The sequence below is a fragment of the Ochotona princeps genome, chromosome 13 (genome assembly GCF_030435755.1).
Source record: "Ochotona princeps isolate mOchPri1 chromosome 13, mOchPri1.hap1, whole genome shotgun sequence".
In the NCBI taxonomy this organism is placed as follows: domain Eukaryota; kingdom Metazoa; phylum Chordata; class Mammalia; order Lagomorpha; family Ochotonidae; genus Ochotona; species Ochotona princeps.
In genome coordinates, this window is record NC_080844.1 from 58,341,261 (window position 1) to 58,355,836 (window position 14,576).

A 14,576-nucleotide genomic window follows, 5' to 3' on the forward strand; every position below is an offset into this window, starting at 1 on the left:
GGAAGTGGTGGGTGCCAGAGGAGTGCTTGGCCTTAGCGAACCGCAGTGAACTAGAATGAGCCTCGTGGGCCGCCGTCGCTGAGGATCACGCGGCAAGTCCGACCTTGCGCGCTGCTCTGTCCAGTGGAGGTGGTGTCTCACAGCCTTGTCACTGAAGTATGACTTTGTTGTGAAAAGAGTACTTGGAGGGGACACTTGCCCTGAAAAGAGTGGGGACTGGGAGGAACAGCCCGGCTGTAGGGAGGGCTCTTGCCCAGATCCTCAGAAGTCCGGGCCTCCATGTTTTTCTGTCAGAGCAAGCTTCCGGAGCGCTTCCCCTCAGGCGATGTTTCAGACTCTTTTCCAGGGCCTAAGGGGAGGCTGGGAACCCGGGTTGGTAAAAGGGTAACGCGGTGTGGGGAGGGGTGGCATGGGCGGTAGGGTGACCGTGATCCTCCACCCTGCGTGGGCCCCGGGCCGGGTCACGCGGTGGGCAGGGAGCTGGAGGCCGGCCTGTCTGGGAGGAGCCCCGAAAAGCTTCCTTGTGTTTTCCAGGAAGACACCGGGGAGGTATCGGAGCCGTCCAGGATGAGCTTGGAGTCCTTGTTCGAGCACATTCTGTCGAGCGAGCATCGGGCCGAGCAGAGCCGCCGCGCCCTGCGGGAAGGTGGGGGCTGGCCTGACCCTCCCTGCGGGGCCCTGGCGTGCACTGGGGGGCCCTGGGCGTGCACTGGGGGGCCCTGGGCATGCACTGGGGGCCCTGGCGTGCACTGGGGGCCCTATGCGTGCACTGGGGGCCCTGGGCGTGCACTGGGGGGCCCTGGCGTGCACTGGGGGCCCTATGCGTGCACTGGGGGCCCTGGCGTGCACTGGGGGCCCTGGGCGTGCACTGGGGGCCCTGGCGTGCACTGGGGGCCCTGGCGTGCACTGGGGGGCCCTGGCGTGCACTGGGGGCCCTGGGCTGACCCTCCCTGCGGGGCCCTGGCGTGCACTGGGGGGCCGTGGTGAGGCTGTGGGGCTGTCCTCTGCCGCTGAGGTGTCCTGGAAATGGCACGTGAGACTAGACTGACGTACGGATTTCCTGTTCCTTGCAGTGAGGGCGGACATAACCAGATGTCGTGAACGAATGAAGCAGGCAGCAGAGGAGTTGAGTGAAGGGAAGATGAAGTTGGAATCAAAGGTATGGCTAGCAGAACATTCTCATTATCGCTGAACCAGTTGTCCCTCAGGCAGTGTCCCTGAATACGAGTCTGTGGCGCCTGGTAATATTTAGAGAACCGAATCCAGTGACACTTGCCGTTTTCAGTGAGCTTGCCCTAAAGACGCCATTTTAAGTAATGAATTCTTTGTCCGTTTTGTAGCATGCTTAAGGTGTTCGTAGACCACAGTGTCCCTGGAAGAGTTCAGTTGAACAGTATTCGATAAGGGGCTGGGGTGCTGTATACTTTTTGAGGAATAAATTGTGTAAGTGTGCTGTGTTGGTGGGATGGCGTGGAATGGGCTCTGCCCGCTTCATCCACCAGGACATACTTTCTGCAGCAACCTTTTCTCTTTCCTGCAGCATTTGTATTGTCATTCTGTTATTTTAAGTGGAGGAAGGAGTCAGGTTATTTCTCAAAGGAGGATTTTTGAAGGGAGAATGTAATTTTGGAGGAGAAATATATGAAGGGTCCTCAAAAGCATTGTGGAAAATGCCTAGTATGAAAAAAAGCTCGGTGTATATTTCAAAAGCGTTTTTTGCTCCAAACAAACCTTCGCCTTTGAATTCAGTTTTCCTGTGAACTTTTTGGAGTCCGTCATGGGAGAAGAGCATTTGAAGCAGAATTGCCCAAGATGCGTTGGAAGAGGAATCTCCTTGAGGCCAAGGACTGATAGCTGGGAGCTGGGGCTGGCTTTGGTCAGGCAGCAGTGTGAGGAAAGCGGTGTCAGGAAGGTTTCTCTGAGCTGAATAGGACAATGGAAGCAATTAACGAAGTTGCTGAAAACATCATTTAAGTATGTCAGAAGGAGGGCCTCCCTATGGGTGGGGACAGACAGGTATCAGAAAATAGTCCATTCCAAACAAGGAACTAGGCATGCCATATACAATGGGAAGTCTGTTGGAAGGAGTCTTGTTTGTCCTAAATATGTCTATTTTAACTTTACCACTGTGAGAAGTTTGCAGTTTTCTCTGTGGATAAAATGATCATAGAACCTGTAATGAAAGGACCTGTCTTTGTTGAGCTTCAGCTCTTTTTAGTCGTGCTCAAACCTCACCCATAAGGCGCTCCCATGGCCATCTTGGTGAAACGTTTTTATTCGGTAACTTGTGCTTGAATCCTCTGCTTTTTTTGGCAAGCAGAGTTTCTGGACTCCTTTTTGCCTTTTACCTCCACTGCTGTATCCAGTGCCTCGCATGTGCTGTATGTTAAATGTGTCGAATAAATCAGTGACTACTAAGACTGTGGTAGGTAAGATCCCTCTTAATGACAGAGACATTTTATATGTTTTTGGAGCCCCTGTGATGTTTTGGTAGATGTGTATGTGTGTAATGTTCAAATAAGGTTAAGCCTATCTGTCTCCTCAAACGTTTATCCTTTCTTTGTGGTGAAAACATTCAGAGCTTTGTTTTTGGCATTTTTGAAGTTTGCAGTACATTGTCGTCGTCCCGAGTCAGCTGCCATGCAACAGAACACCAGAATGTCTTCCTTTTATCAAACTACCTTAGCTGACTAGCCTTTCAGCATCTGTCCAGCCCTGCTCGGGGAGCAGTGCTGTCTTTTCTAAAATAGAACTTGAAGCTGGGGTTGTGGTAGGATACTCACTGCTGTTTTGTTTGTGAATGACAGATACAGGAGCTGCTACAAACAATTCTAGAAGCTGGTGGGATAGGCAAAACATTAAGAATGTCAGTTCAGGCAGTAAGTGAAACTATCTCTTGACCCGAGATCCCATATTGGAGTAACATATGGGAGTTCCTGCTGCTTTTCTTCTGGTCTAGCTTGCTGCTAGTGTGCCTGGGATGAGGACCCAAGTGACTGACCCTATTACCCATGTGGAAACTGATGGATTCCCTCCTCCTGGCTTGGCTTAACCCAGACCTAACTGTTGTGGGCTTCTGGGGAATGAAGCAGTAGGTGGAATTTCTCTCTCTCTCCCTTATTCACTCCCCCCCGCCCCCCCCCCCCCCGTCTCTTTGCCTTTCAAATAAGTACTCATTTTTTCAAAGAAGACTGTCAGGCTAGAGCTTCCTTTTTATCGAAAATGAATCGATACTTTCTGAGTTGATAATTAGAAGCTCATGTAACAGGTGGTACAATATGTATGACTAAGTAATGCAGAGCTGAACGTGGTGAACACTTCCATGCTGGGACCTATTATAGGTTCTTTTGTTAACTCGTTTCATCTTAACAGGAATTCGGTGGTATGCACCATCCTTATTTCTCCTTTTTATAAGTGAGGAGACAGAGGTTAAGTGACTTGTTCATGAATACAATTTGAAAACAATTAAACTACTATGATGAAAGTAACAATTGAGTAATGACAAAATATTTTATTAAAGCAGATTTTCTGAGCTTAAACTTTTTTCTTCATGAAATTCACATTTATCTGAAGCTTTGCATCTAGGGAAATATTTCTAAAAGGTCACTTATGTAAGCTTTTATATAAAGTGCATTCTCCTGGATTGGTGATGATATTGACCTGACAGATAATAAATGTCATTTAAAAGAATAGGTTTATTCTTTGTAATATTTCCTTTGTTAAAAAATAGGTTTATTCTTTATATTGTGTTCTTTGTTAGAGTCTGTTTTGCCTGAAAATGGAAGTGTAATTTGTTGATATATTCAAATACATAAAATATTGATTCAATTGTTTGTATTAAATGACAGAGCAAATCCCTAACATTGTTTAGAAACATTTGCTGAATTACTAATTAACATAGACTTATAAATGTGCATTACTTTTTAATCAACTCATATATGTAGTTAATAATGCACTTGTATCTTACTAACAAAATTAGTATATAAGGTTCAGAGTTCATACAATACTAATTAATAATTGAAATAATTTGATTTATAATTATACTAAAGATGGATTGTGTGTGTGTTTAAAGATTTTTAAAGTGGAACCACAATTATAGTGTAAATAACTAATGGGAAGAATGGTAGAAGTAATCATAAATTGATTTTTTGTATATTTTATTTTCAGAGTTAATTATATGTCTGCCAATAACAATGAAAATATATTTACTTGTATATTTGACTTGGCGTCTATTGACCCATTTATCAAGTGGTAGCAGCATAAGGAAAAATAAGAAAATAATTGAATAAGGCAGAGCCTGAGATATTATGCAGTGATACATTAAGAAAGTATTGGGTGCACTTACATATTTTGGGAGGTTGTTTGTGACCCAAATGTATTTAGGAAATACACTATTCACTTTTTTTTCCTGCTCTGTGAAACTCAGGGAGCGTGTAATTAGAACACTAATGGCAGTATTTGCCTTTCAGGGCTCGAGGACTTCTTTATATGATGGTGATAGTATCAGATTCTACAGTGTGTGTGCTTGGTGCCTGGGCAGCTACACTAAGGCTGCTTAGGTTTAGTAGCATGAAAATAGAAATATGAGAATGCAGTGAGGGTTTACTTTAATATTTACCAGAATAACTAAAACTGCTGATAGTTAACCAAAGATGTCATAGTCTTGACAGAGCAAGCCTGAGTGAAGGATTTATAGAAGAATTGTAAGGCTTATTATAACCATTTGTGCATTTACTTTTTGTAATCAGTATTACTTTAACTTCATAATAATACCACACTCCCTTGAGAAGGAGAAAATGGAGGAAAATTTGAAGTTATTTTGTGAATAATACTTTTATATTTTCTTCTAATTTCTGCTTAGTGCATAAACATCATCATCATCATAAAAGAATATCGTGGACTTTCAAAGGAACATTTTATTGAAATTAAAAAGGACCTTAAGGTGGCTCAGTTTAATTCTTTATTCAAAAACATATACATGTTTTTTAAATTGAGCTCTCCCTGAATAACGGTGGAGTCCTGCCAGCTAGTACAGGATGGAGCCACAGAAGGAAAAGCCTGATCACAGCTTCTTTAGAACACTAAAATGGAGGTGGTTTTTCCTCTGTTTACCTTGAATCAGAGAAAAATTTAGATCTATCTAAATCTAAATCCATTATTGCTTAGAAGTTGTTTAAAATGGATTAAAAATAAAGGAAAGAAGGGACATTGTCATCACTAATAAGCATGTGTTTTAAAAGCTTGTGAATTACTTAATCATAATTTAGAAAATAAAGTGCAAATTGTTACTAACATTTATATATTTCCATTAGTTATAAGCAGATAATTCAGAGAAAAAGAGGGAGTGAGAGATTGATGTTCCATTTGCTGGTTCACTCTCCACATGGCTTCAGCCGGAAGCCAGGAGCCCAGCACTCCATCTGGGTCTCAGTGTGGGTATCAGGAGCCCAAGTATTTGGGCCATCTGCTGTTGTTTTCCTAGAAGCATTAACAGGAAGCTGGGTTGCAAATGGAGTAGTCAGGATTACAACTGGCACTATAATATGAGAGGCTGGTATTGCAAGTGGCAGCTTAAGCCGCAACACCACAACACTAGCCCTCGTAGTTATACTTTATTGCTTAAGCTCTTTGTGTCTGCTTCACATAAAATTCCTTTAAGCTTTTCTGTTAAAAATCCCTGAGGAGTAGGAGTGGGATGGGATCCAGAACATTAATGTAAGAGGAGGGACGCCTCTGGTGTTGTAGTACTGAAATAGGTAACATCTAGTAAACAACTATATATTGGATCTATGTGAAGTATATTAACAGTATCTTAATTAAATCTTACAAAACCCTTATAAGGGTAGTAGAATTGTTATTCCTACTGTACACTTGAGGAAACAACAACTGGGAGGAATTCATTAAGTTGCATGAATTTATGTAAGTAAGAAGTAGTAAAGCTAAGATTTAAATCTATGTGGATTGGCTGCAGCTCTTTGACTCTTGTCACCGTACTGTAGTATAAAAAGTAGGAAGAGAGCAGTTGCAGGAAAGTTTGAAGACTCAGTGATAGAAAATTGAAGACAATGTAAGTGTATGAAACATTATGTTTAAAGAAGTTGTTCATGGGCCTGGCACAATAACGTAGTGGTTGAAGTCCTCGCCTTCAATGCACTGCGATCCCGAATGGGTGCTGGTTCTAATCCTGGCAGCCCCGCTTCCCATCCAGCTCCTTGCTTGTAGCCTGGGAAAGCAGTCAAGGATGGCCCAAAGCCTTGGGACCCTGTACCCACATGGGAGACCTGGAAGAATCTCCTGACTCCTGGCTTCAGATTGGCTCTGCTCCAACTGTTGCAGCCACTTGGGGAGTGAATCATCCGATGGAAGATCTTCCTCTCTGTCTCTCCTTCTCCCTGTATATCTGACTTTACAATAAAAATAAATATTTTTAAAAAGTTGTTCATAAGAACATGTCGTTTCTTCATTGCTCTGCTTTATCAGTTGAGTTGCTTTATGCAAGCAAGGTAGTATCTTTAGTTTGGAAAAGTTTCCCTACATTCATGTGGATGCCAAATTGCCAAGCGTCCATATCAGTCAGGCAGCAAGATACATAAGTCTGTGATCTGTCCTTTAAGGAACTTATGATCAGAGGTGTTACCACTTCCTTGGAAGGAAGGTTCCATCAGCTTAGGATGTTCTTGTTGGCAGGAAGTAGAAATTCAGTTCAAAATAGTTTCAGCAATATTGGGAAATTACTAACTTTTGTAACTACAAATACAACATTTGATCAGACAGTTATACCAACAGGAATTGTATCAGGCTACTTACATGAAAAATCTAGGCATGGCTTTATCAGATAGAGGTTAATTTTTTCTCATAAAATTCAAAGTCTAGGGGTATGCACTGCAGGCTGTTTCCTAAAGCTACTCAGAGAAATCTGAAAGACCTCAGCCTACTGTCTTTGTTCTATCCTTAACATTGGATTTTTATTCTTTTAGGCACAGGTACTGTTCTTTCTCTCCTGAATTGCAGCTGGAAAAAGAGGAAAAGATAAAAATCTCAAGGCCTCACGTGACTGTGTTGTGACCGGGGAAGGGAAGTCCTCTGCTGGAGCTTAGGTCTGCGTCACAGTGATTGGGATTTGTGTTGCATGGGTAATGTTGGCAAAGTCTCTTGGGATAGTTTTAACTGCACACATTTTGCTATGAACAAAGTTAGAATGTTACTAATCAGGTAGAATTGTACAATGGGTGATGACCCTTGCTTTCCATGAAGAGTTACCAGCAAACCCTGGAGTAAGATGCTCTCTTCTTCAGAGAGAGAGAGAGAGAGAGAGAGAGAGAGAGAGAGAGAGAGAGAGAGAAATGTTTGCAGAAGCTTTCTCTGAAGAGCAAGAATATTTGTTTCCCAGGCTCTCACTGTTAATTCTTCTGATCTCATTCCCACAAGTTGTGGTGCCTGCCTACTTTTGAACCAATAATTATGGTTAAAGAGTAGCAAAGTTGTCCCAAATTCAGTAAGTTATCTGGGATATTCAGTTTTTTTTTAAATTAACTAGTTGCTATCAGAAGGAGGAATGTATGTGTGTCTGGAATGAACGTTTTGATAGTTGAGATCATGTAGAAATTCCCTTTAGCTAGTTTAAATTTTTCAAGTTAATTATTGCTTATGTTTATCATTTATTTTTAGTGTGATTTATCATATGCGACATAATATACTATGAGATTTTCCCCTCTAAATTATCTCTTAGCTAAGATGGAGTTGTTTTATGTTAAAGTCCTTAAAAAACCTTTCATATTATGAAATTTGCTTCTATTTTGAACAGGAACTCAATTAATCGTAGTTTGGAATGCTGCAAAAATAACCTGATTGAATTGATTAAAAATGAGGCAAAATTATTTCTGGTGTTGTGGGAATCAGGACCCCCCAAATGAGGTCTAAAAAGCCAAATCCTAGGTTAGATTTAATCTTTGTTCCTGTCTTTTGGGAGTGTAGGAATACAAATGAGTGACATAGATACGCAGAAAATCCAGATTTATTGAGCAACACAGGGATAGTACACTCTCAGACTTGAGGGTGGCCAACCTCATGAAGTAGAGTTGCCACCATCCAGGGTGGGGTAGTCTTTTTTGATTGGATAAGGGCTGGTGCTTGGGACAGGGTCTTATTTGAATGTTCAAAGGAGGTGGAGTGATTGATATGCAGGATGTCCTGGCTTACCTGTAGGATGGGACACTATTTTACCAAATATTCAATCATGTTGAATCAGTACAAAAGGTGATGGGATTTGGGCAGGGAACACAGATTGGGTGATGGCAGTCCCTGGCTCTTTGCCAGTCACTAGCTACCTATCAATCAATTTTCACTGGCAATATGACCTCAGAATTCCAAGTCCTAGATGGCAAAAAAGCCACTTAATGGTGACCTAATACGGTAATAGGGTAGGTCTCTGATGCGATTTTTAAAATGCGTCATCGGCTGCCAGTAACCCATACTGAAGTACCTGATTTCAGTTCGTGACTCTACTTTGATTAGCCTTGCTGCTATTGCAGAAAGCACAAGGTGATGTCCCTAGGAGTTGGGTTCCTGCCACCCATGTGGAAGACCTGAATTAGATTACAACTGCTGGCTTCACCCTGGCCCCGCCTTGGCCGATTTCAGCATTTGGAGTATGAACCTGTGAACGGAACAATTCTGTCTCCTCTTTTCTCTGCCCTCTTGCCTCTCAAAGATTTGCCGAAGAATAAATGTGATTTTGAAAAGTAATCTATACAAGTAAAAAGTGTGAGTATGATAGTATTTAAAAATATGCAAAACAGAAAAATCAGATATATAATTGTACAGTGAACTCTAATGGCATGATTGGAATGATAAACAGCATATCAAGATAATGATTATGCTGTTAGGAGTAAAAGATAACTGTAATCAAGAAGGACACCTAAGCTATATATAATGCTGTCTTTCAAGATTTATTTATTTTATTGGAAAGATTTACAGGGAGAAGGAGATACAGAAAGAAAGATCTGCCATCTTCTGGTTTACTCCCTAAGTGGCCACAATGGCCAAAGCTGAACCAACCCGAAGCCAATAGCTAGGAGTTTCTTCCAGGTCTCATAGACAAGTGTAGGATCCCAAGACTTTGAGCTGTCCACTGCTGCTTTCCCAGACCACAAGCAGGAATTTGTATGGGAAGTGGAGCAGCCAGGACATGAACGGGTACCCATATTGGATCCTGACGCATGCAAGGCAAGGACTTTAGCTACTAGGCTACCATGGTGGACCCTAATGTTTTATTTATTAGGCTTAGCCTGGGGACATAACTGTTAGGTCACTTTAAAAGATAAAAATACATTTTGTAAGTCACAAAGCATTACGTTTTCTTTTCCCAAGATTGTATAACCATCTGTAATTGCAGAAAAATTTGTAACTCCTAAAATAAACTCTACCTACCCCAAAACAATAACCTTTACATCTGTCTCTAAACTGTACCAGTCCTAGGTCATAATTAATCTACTTTTTTGTCTATAGACATTTCATATAAATAAAACACTATTCTATGTGGCCTTTTGTGGCTGGCTTTTTTTTCACGTGGCCTGTTTTCAAGGTCATTGATATAGCATAGATCATTACTGCATTTCTTTTTATGGCTGAATGTTATTTCATTGTGTGTATTTGCATATGTATTTTGTAAATTTATTAATCAGTTGACCATGGTATTGCTTCCACCTTTTGGTTATAAATAATGTTACTATGAAGATTAGTATAGGATATACTTTATAGAATCTAGTGAAAATTCCATCTGTGAATGCAATTTTTGGGTTCCACAGTAATTGCAGGATTAATTTTTTGAGGAATACCAGAGTGTTTCCGCAATGGCTGCACCATTTTTATTTTCCTTCTATCAGTGCATCAAGGTTTCAGAGCCTATAAATCCTGGCCAACACTTGTTGTTTTCTGTTTTGCTTTATTTTAAAAAGCATTTTAGTGGGTGGAGAGTGGTAACTATTGTTTGTATCTCCAGTTCCCTAATGACATTGATAATTAATAACTTTTGAAGTACTTCTTAGCCACTTGGCACATTTATTCTTAACATGAACTCCTTAACTAATGATCGTGTTTATGTTTATAATTCTCTCATGAGACTTGCAAGGCCTCTCAGTAATGGCTAGAGTTGAAATACAGAGCATTTATTGGGTCTTTACATTTCTCATCAGCTTTGGTTTCATGATCATAAGATGATGCAAAGAACATTTCTTGGTAATAACATTTTATAGCAAACTCTATATAATAATATACCAGATTGTATGTTTGCAGGTATTTATAAATTATAAAAGTTGCATACTTTCTGGATGAAATCTGCATAGTAGAAAATCCCTGTACTGTTTCTAGCTCTAAATTCTGTCAGTGCTTCTATTCCCATTTTTTTCTTTTAAGACTTGCTGTGAATAAATTGTTTAGCTTGAGATGTTAGTAATTGACAAATAACTTGCATAATACCTTTCTTCCTTTGAGAACTGATATTAAGCTATATAAACTTCATCTGTATAAGCCTAACTATAAACTTAAGATTTTGATATTCAGATATATATAAACCTGACTGTAAACTTAAGAGTTTGATATTCTCATTAAAAAGTTTGCAATTGGTTTTGATTTTCCCTGTTTAATTCTGTAAGGAAACCTTACTACATTTGTCGTGAGAACTCTGGAAAGAGTTAAGGGTGTCATAATCAAACACCCCACTTGCCGCGAATGATTGAATTTTCTAGGAGTATGTACCTTTGACATGGCTATATTCTAGATTATTTCTTCTGTCAGCCATTGTTGTATCATGTGCATTTATTTCATTTACGTCTATCCTGATGGGCTAACTATCCCACTGAGATGCAAACTTTCAATTTTAACACCAGTGCAGCCCTGTGCAAACCTTGATGGGTGGTTACCTGCACAGTCGGCACCTTAGAGCATGGGTTCTCAGAGAAACAAATCGTTAGAGTCCTAGGAGTCCCCGAGACACTCTGAAGAACTCTGTGAGATCAGATTATTTTTGTAATGATATTAATGCTTTTAACATTTTCACTGTGCTAATGTGTACATTGATGATGCAAAAGATATGACATAAAATTAGCATCTTAGGGCAAATCAAAGTAGTAGCACTGGACTATCCCAGCAGTCATTGTGGTCTTCACTGGCATGCACTCACAGTGAGAAAACAAAACCACCAGCCTCACTTGATGATTAAGTGATATATATATATATATATATAACAACTTTAATATTTTATGTGATGAAATGGGAAGTTCGCCTAAACTGTTTCTCTATTCCAGAGTACAATGGTTGTCTCTAGAGAGAGCGTACATATGAATTGCTTGGGGTATAACTAGCTGTTTTTCTGTAACAGTGGTTTAGTTTGGATATTTGATAATTAGATTTTAGTCACTTAAACTTAGGTATTCAGAAAAAATCTTCTCAAAAATAAAGTAAGGCATTTTTTTCCTAAAATATATTTTAAGTTTTCAAGCAAAAATTAGGGTTTTGGAAGATTGATATCTGCTATTGTAATCTTGGTGGTTTTCCAGCCTGTAGAGGTTTTTTTTTTTCTTTCTTAGTGTAGCTTATTATTATTATTTTTTAAGGATTTATTTATTTGTATTGGAAAGGCAGATATACAGAGAGGAAGATCTTTTGTCCGATGGTTCACTCACTAAGCGGCCACAACAGCTGAAGCTGAGCCAATCTGAAGCCAGGAGCCAGCTCTTCTGTGTCTCCTATGTGGGTTCAGGGTCCCAAAGCTTTGGGCTGTGCTCTGCTGCTTTCCCAGGCCACACAAGCAGGGAGCTGGATGGGAAGTGAGGCTGCTGGTATTAGAACTGGCACCCATATGGGATTCTGGTGCATTCAAGGCGAGGACTTGTAGCTTATTATAGATATTATAGATATTATAGATATTAATGAATATGGATATTTTAATATCATAGATATTATAGATATTATAGATATTATAGATATTAATGAATATGGATATTTTAATATCATAGGTATCATCATTTGGAGAAAATGCATAATTCGCTGAGGTGATGTTTTTCACAAGACTGCTACATGATGTTACAAAGTTGGGAAGATAGAAGATCCTGTATATTCTTTTAACTGTTTAGCTAAATAATTTCATATTTCACATTTCAGCTAGCATTTTAAGGAACTACAACTGCTGTATTACCCAAGGAAAAAAATGTAATTGTTTGAAAATAATGTAAGAACAGTCCTCTTATTTGTAACTACATACCTGTGTTTTCCATATACTGCAAACAAAGGGAAAAATACAAAAAAATAAATAGAAATTGATAGGAGAATCTAGCTATTTTCAATTTTACCAGACATTAAATGGTACTTATAGGATGTGTAGATATAGCTAATTCTTTTTTTGTGTTGGAAATATTTTCCATAAATATATTTACTTTAACTAGCAATGATTTTCTTGTTATTTTTAAATGAATTAGGTATTTTAGCATTTCCCAATTTTAATGTTTCATACAGAAACATTAATATGCATAACAACAAATTTTTAAATCCCCATTTGTTTTTAATCTAAGAGGGAGTATAACGACCAGAAAACATGGGAGAAGTTTCTGTGGAGAGCCTGTCCGTGACCTTCCTGTGTAAACCAGCACCATCTCAGCCTATCTCCTGTTTTCCCTCTGCTTTACTTTCTTACTAGCATTTATCACCTCTTGACATTTTATATTGATCTCTTTATTTCTTTAGTTTTTTAAAGATTTATTTATTTTTTATTGGAAAGTCAAATTTACAAAAAGAAGGAGATAGAGAAAGACCATCCATCCACTGGTTCACTCCCCAAGTGTTTACAATGGCTGAAGCCAGTAGCCAATCTGAAGCCAAGAGCCTCTTCCTGGTCTCCCATGTGGGTTCAGGGTCTCAAGGCTTTGGGCCGTCCTCGACTGCTTTCCCAGGCCACAAACAGGGAGCTGGGATGGGAAGTGGAGAATCCAGGACATGAACTGACACCTATATGGGATCCTGGTACTTGCAAGGAGAACGTTTTAGCCAATAGGCTGTCATTTGTCTCCTATTAGTAGAATGTAAACTGAAATAAGAAATAGAAACTCATTCATTTTAAAACAAATATTTAAGGATATTAGAATGTACTTACATTACACTATATCCCATAAATATATATAATTAAAATAGTCATAATTTTTAAAATAAAGATAATTCATCTCTTGTGTTTACTATTTTTATTCCCAGCATCTAGAACGTGCCTGAATTGCATTAAATATTAAGTATTTCGCAAGTGAATGAATTAATTTGGATTTTTTTTTTATTTTATTATTATTGGAAAGCTGGATATACAGAGAGGAGGAGAGACAGAGAGGAAGATCTTCCATCCGATGTTTCACTCCCCAAGTGAGCCGCAACGGCCGGTGCTGCGCCAATCCGATGCCGGAACCAGGAACCTCTTCCGGGTCTCCCACGCGGGTGCAGGGTCCCAAAGCTTTGGGCCGTTCTCGACTGCCTTCCCAGGCCACAAGCAGGGAGCTGGATGGGAAGTGGAGCTGCTGGGATTAGAACCAGCACCCATATGGGATCCCGGGGCTTTCAAGGCGAGGACTTTAGCCACTAGGCCACACCGCCGGGCCCGACTTTTATATTTTTCTTCCCTGTTTGTTTTTAGCATTATTTTTATATTTATAATTTCATATTCAAATATGTCATCCATTATCTTTGTATGAACAAGGAAGACTATACCATTTTAAGCACTACCATATTCTTATTTTTCAAGTGCCCCTGTTTGTTCCATGTTCTCTGAATTTATTATTTTCTTTTACTTAGTTTCTGTAAGTTGAGAGAATTTTTTTGAGTTTATGTTACCGATTGCATTTTCTGTATTATTAGTTATTTCGTACTCCTTACAAATTAAATTTTGCATTAACTTTTTTCATATTTAAAATTGTTCTGCCTTTAAAAACTGATTTGGATATATTTTAACTTATTGGTAGTTGCTGAACTACTAATTTGTAGTTAGTGAACATATCTTTGTGTCTTCTTGAGGACATCAACTCCCTGATAATGATTTGTACCCTGTAGTATAAAGATGCACTGATTGTGTGAGCTCATGATCGTTCCCTTATGCTTACAGTACATTTCACAGGGTTTGTGTGGTTATGCTGAGACCTGTTCAGATCTTCAGTTTTCCATCAGATATAACATATACATCTTTGTCCTTTCTTTTTTTTTTTTTTTTTGCATTACTGAAGAATAGACTATCTTTTTAGAGCTAAAACTTGTTAACAAGTTGATGGTAATAAACTTTTAAAGATTTATTTATTTTTAATGGAAAAGCAGATTTACAAAGAAAAGTAGGTACCAGAGAGAAAGGTTTCCATCTAGTGGTTTACTCCCTAAATGTCCACAATAGTCAGAGCTGAGCCATTCCAAAGCCAGGAGCCTGGAGCGTCTTTCTGGTCTCCAATGTAGGTGTAGGTTCCCAAGACTTTCGGTCATCCTCTGTTCCTTTCTCAGGCCATCAGCATGGAGCTAGATCTGAAAGTGTAGCAGCTGGGATATGAACCAGCACCCTGTGA

General features: G+C 39.5%; 1 protein-coding gene across 1 annotated transcript in view; it reads left to right on the top strand.

Moving 5' to 3' along the window:
- Positions 1 to 513: 513 nt before the first annotated feature.
- The window catches only part of CCDC172 (coiled-coil domain containing 172), a 40,860-nt gene continuing 26,797 nt past the window's right edge, over positions 514 to 14,576 (top strand). Inside the window, exons 1-2 of the mRNA XM_004580214.2 lie at positions 514 to 646; positions 1,074 to 1,159. Coding sequence (XP_004580271.2) covers positions 568 to 646; positions 1,074 to 1,159 — 165 coding nt within the window. The 5' untranslated portion in view covers positions 514 to 567. The remainder of the gene's footprint in view (positions 647 to 1,073; positions 1,160 to 14,576) is intronic.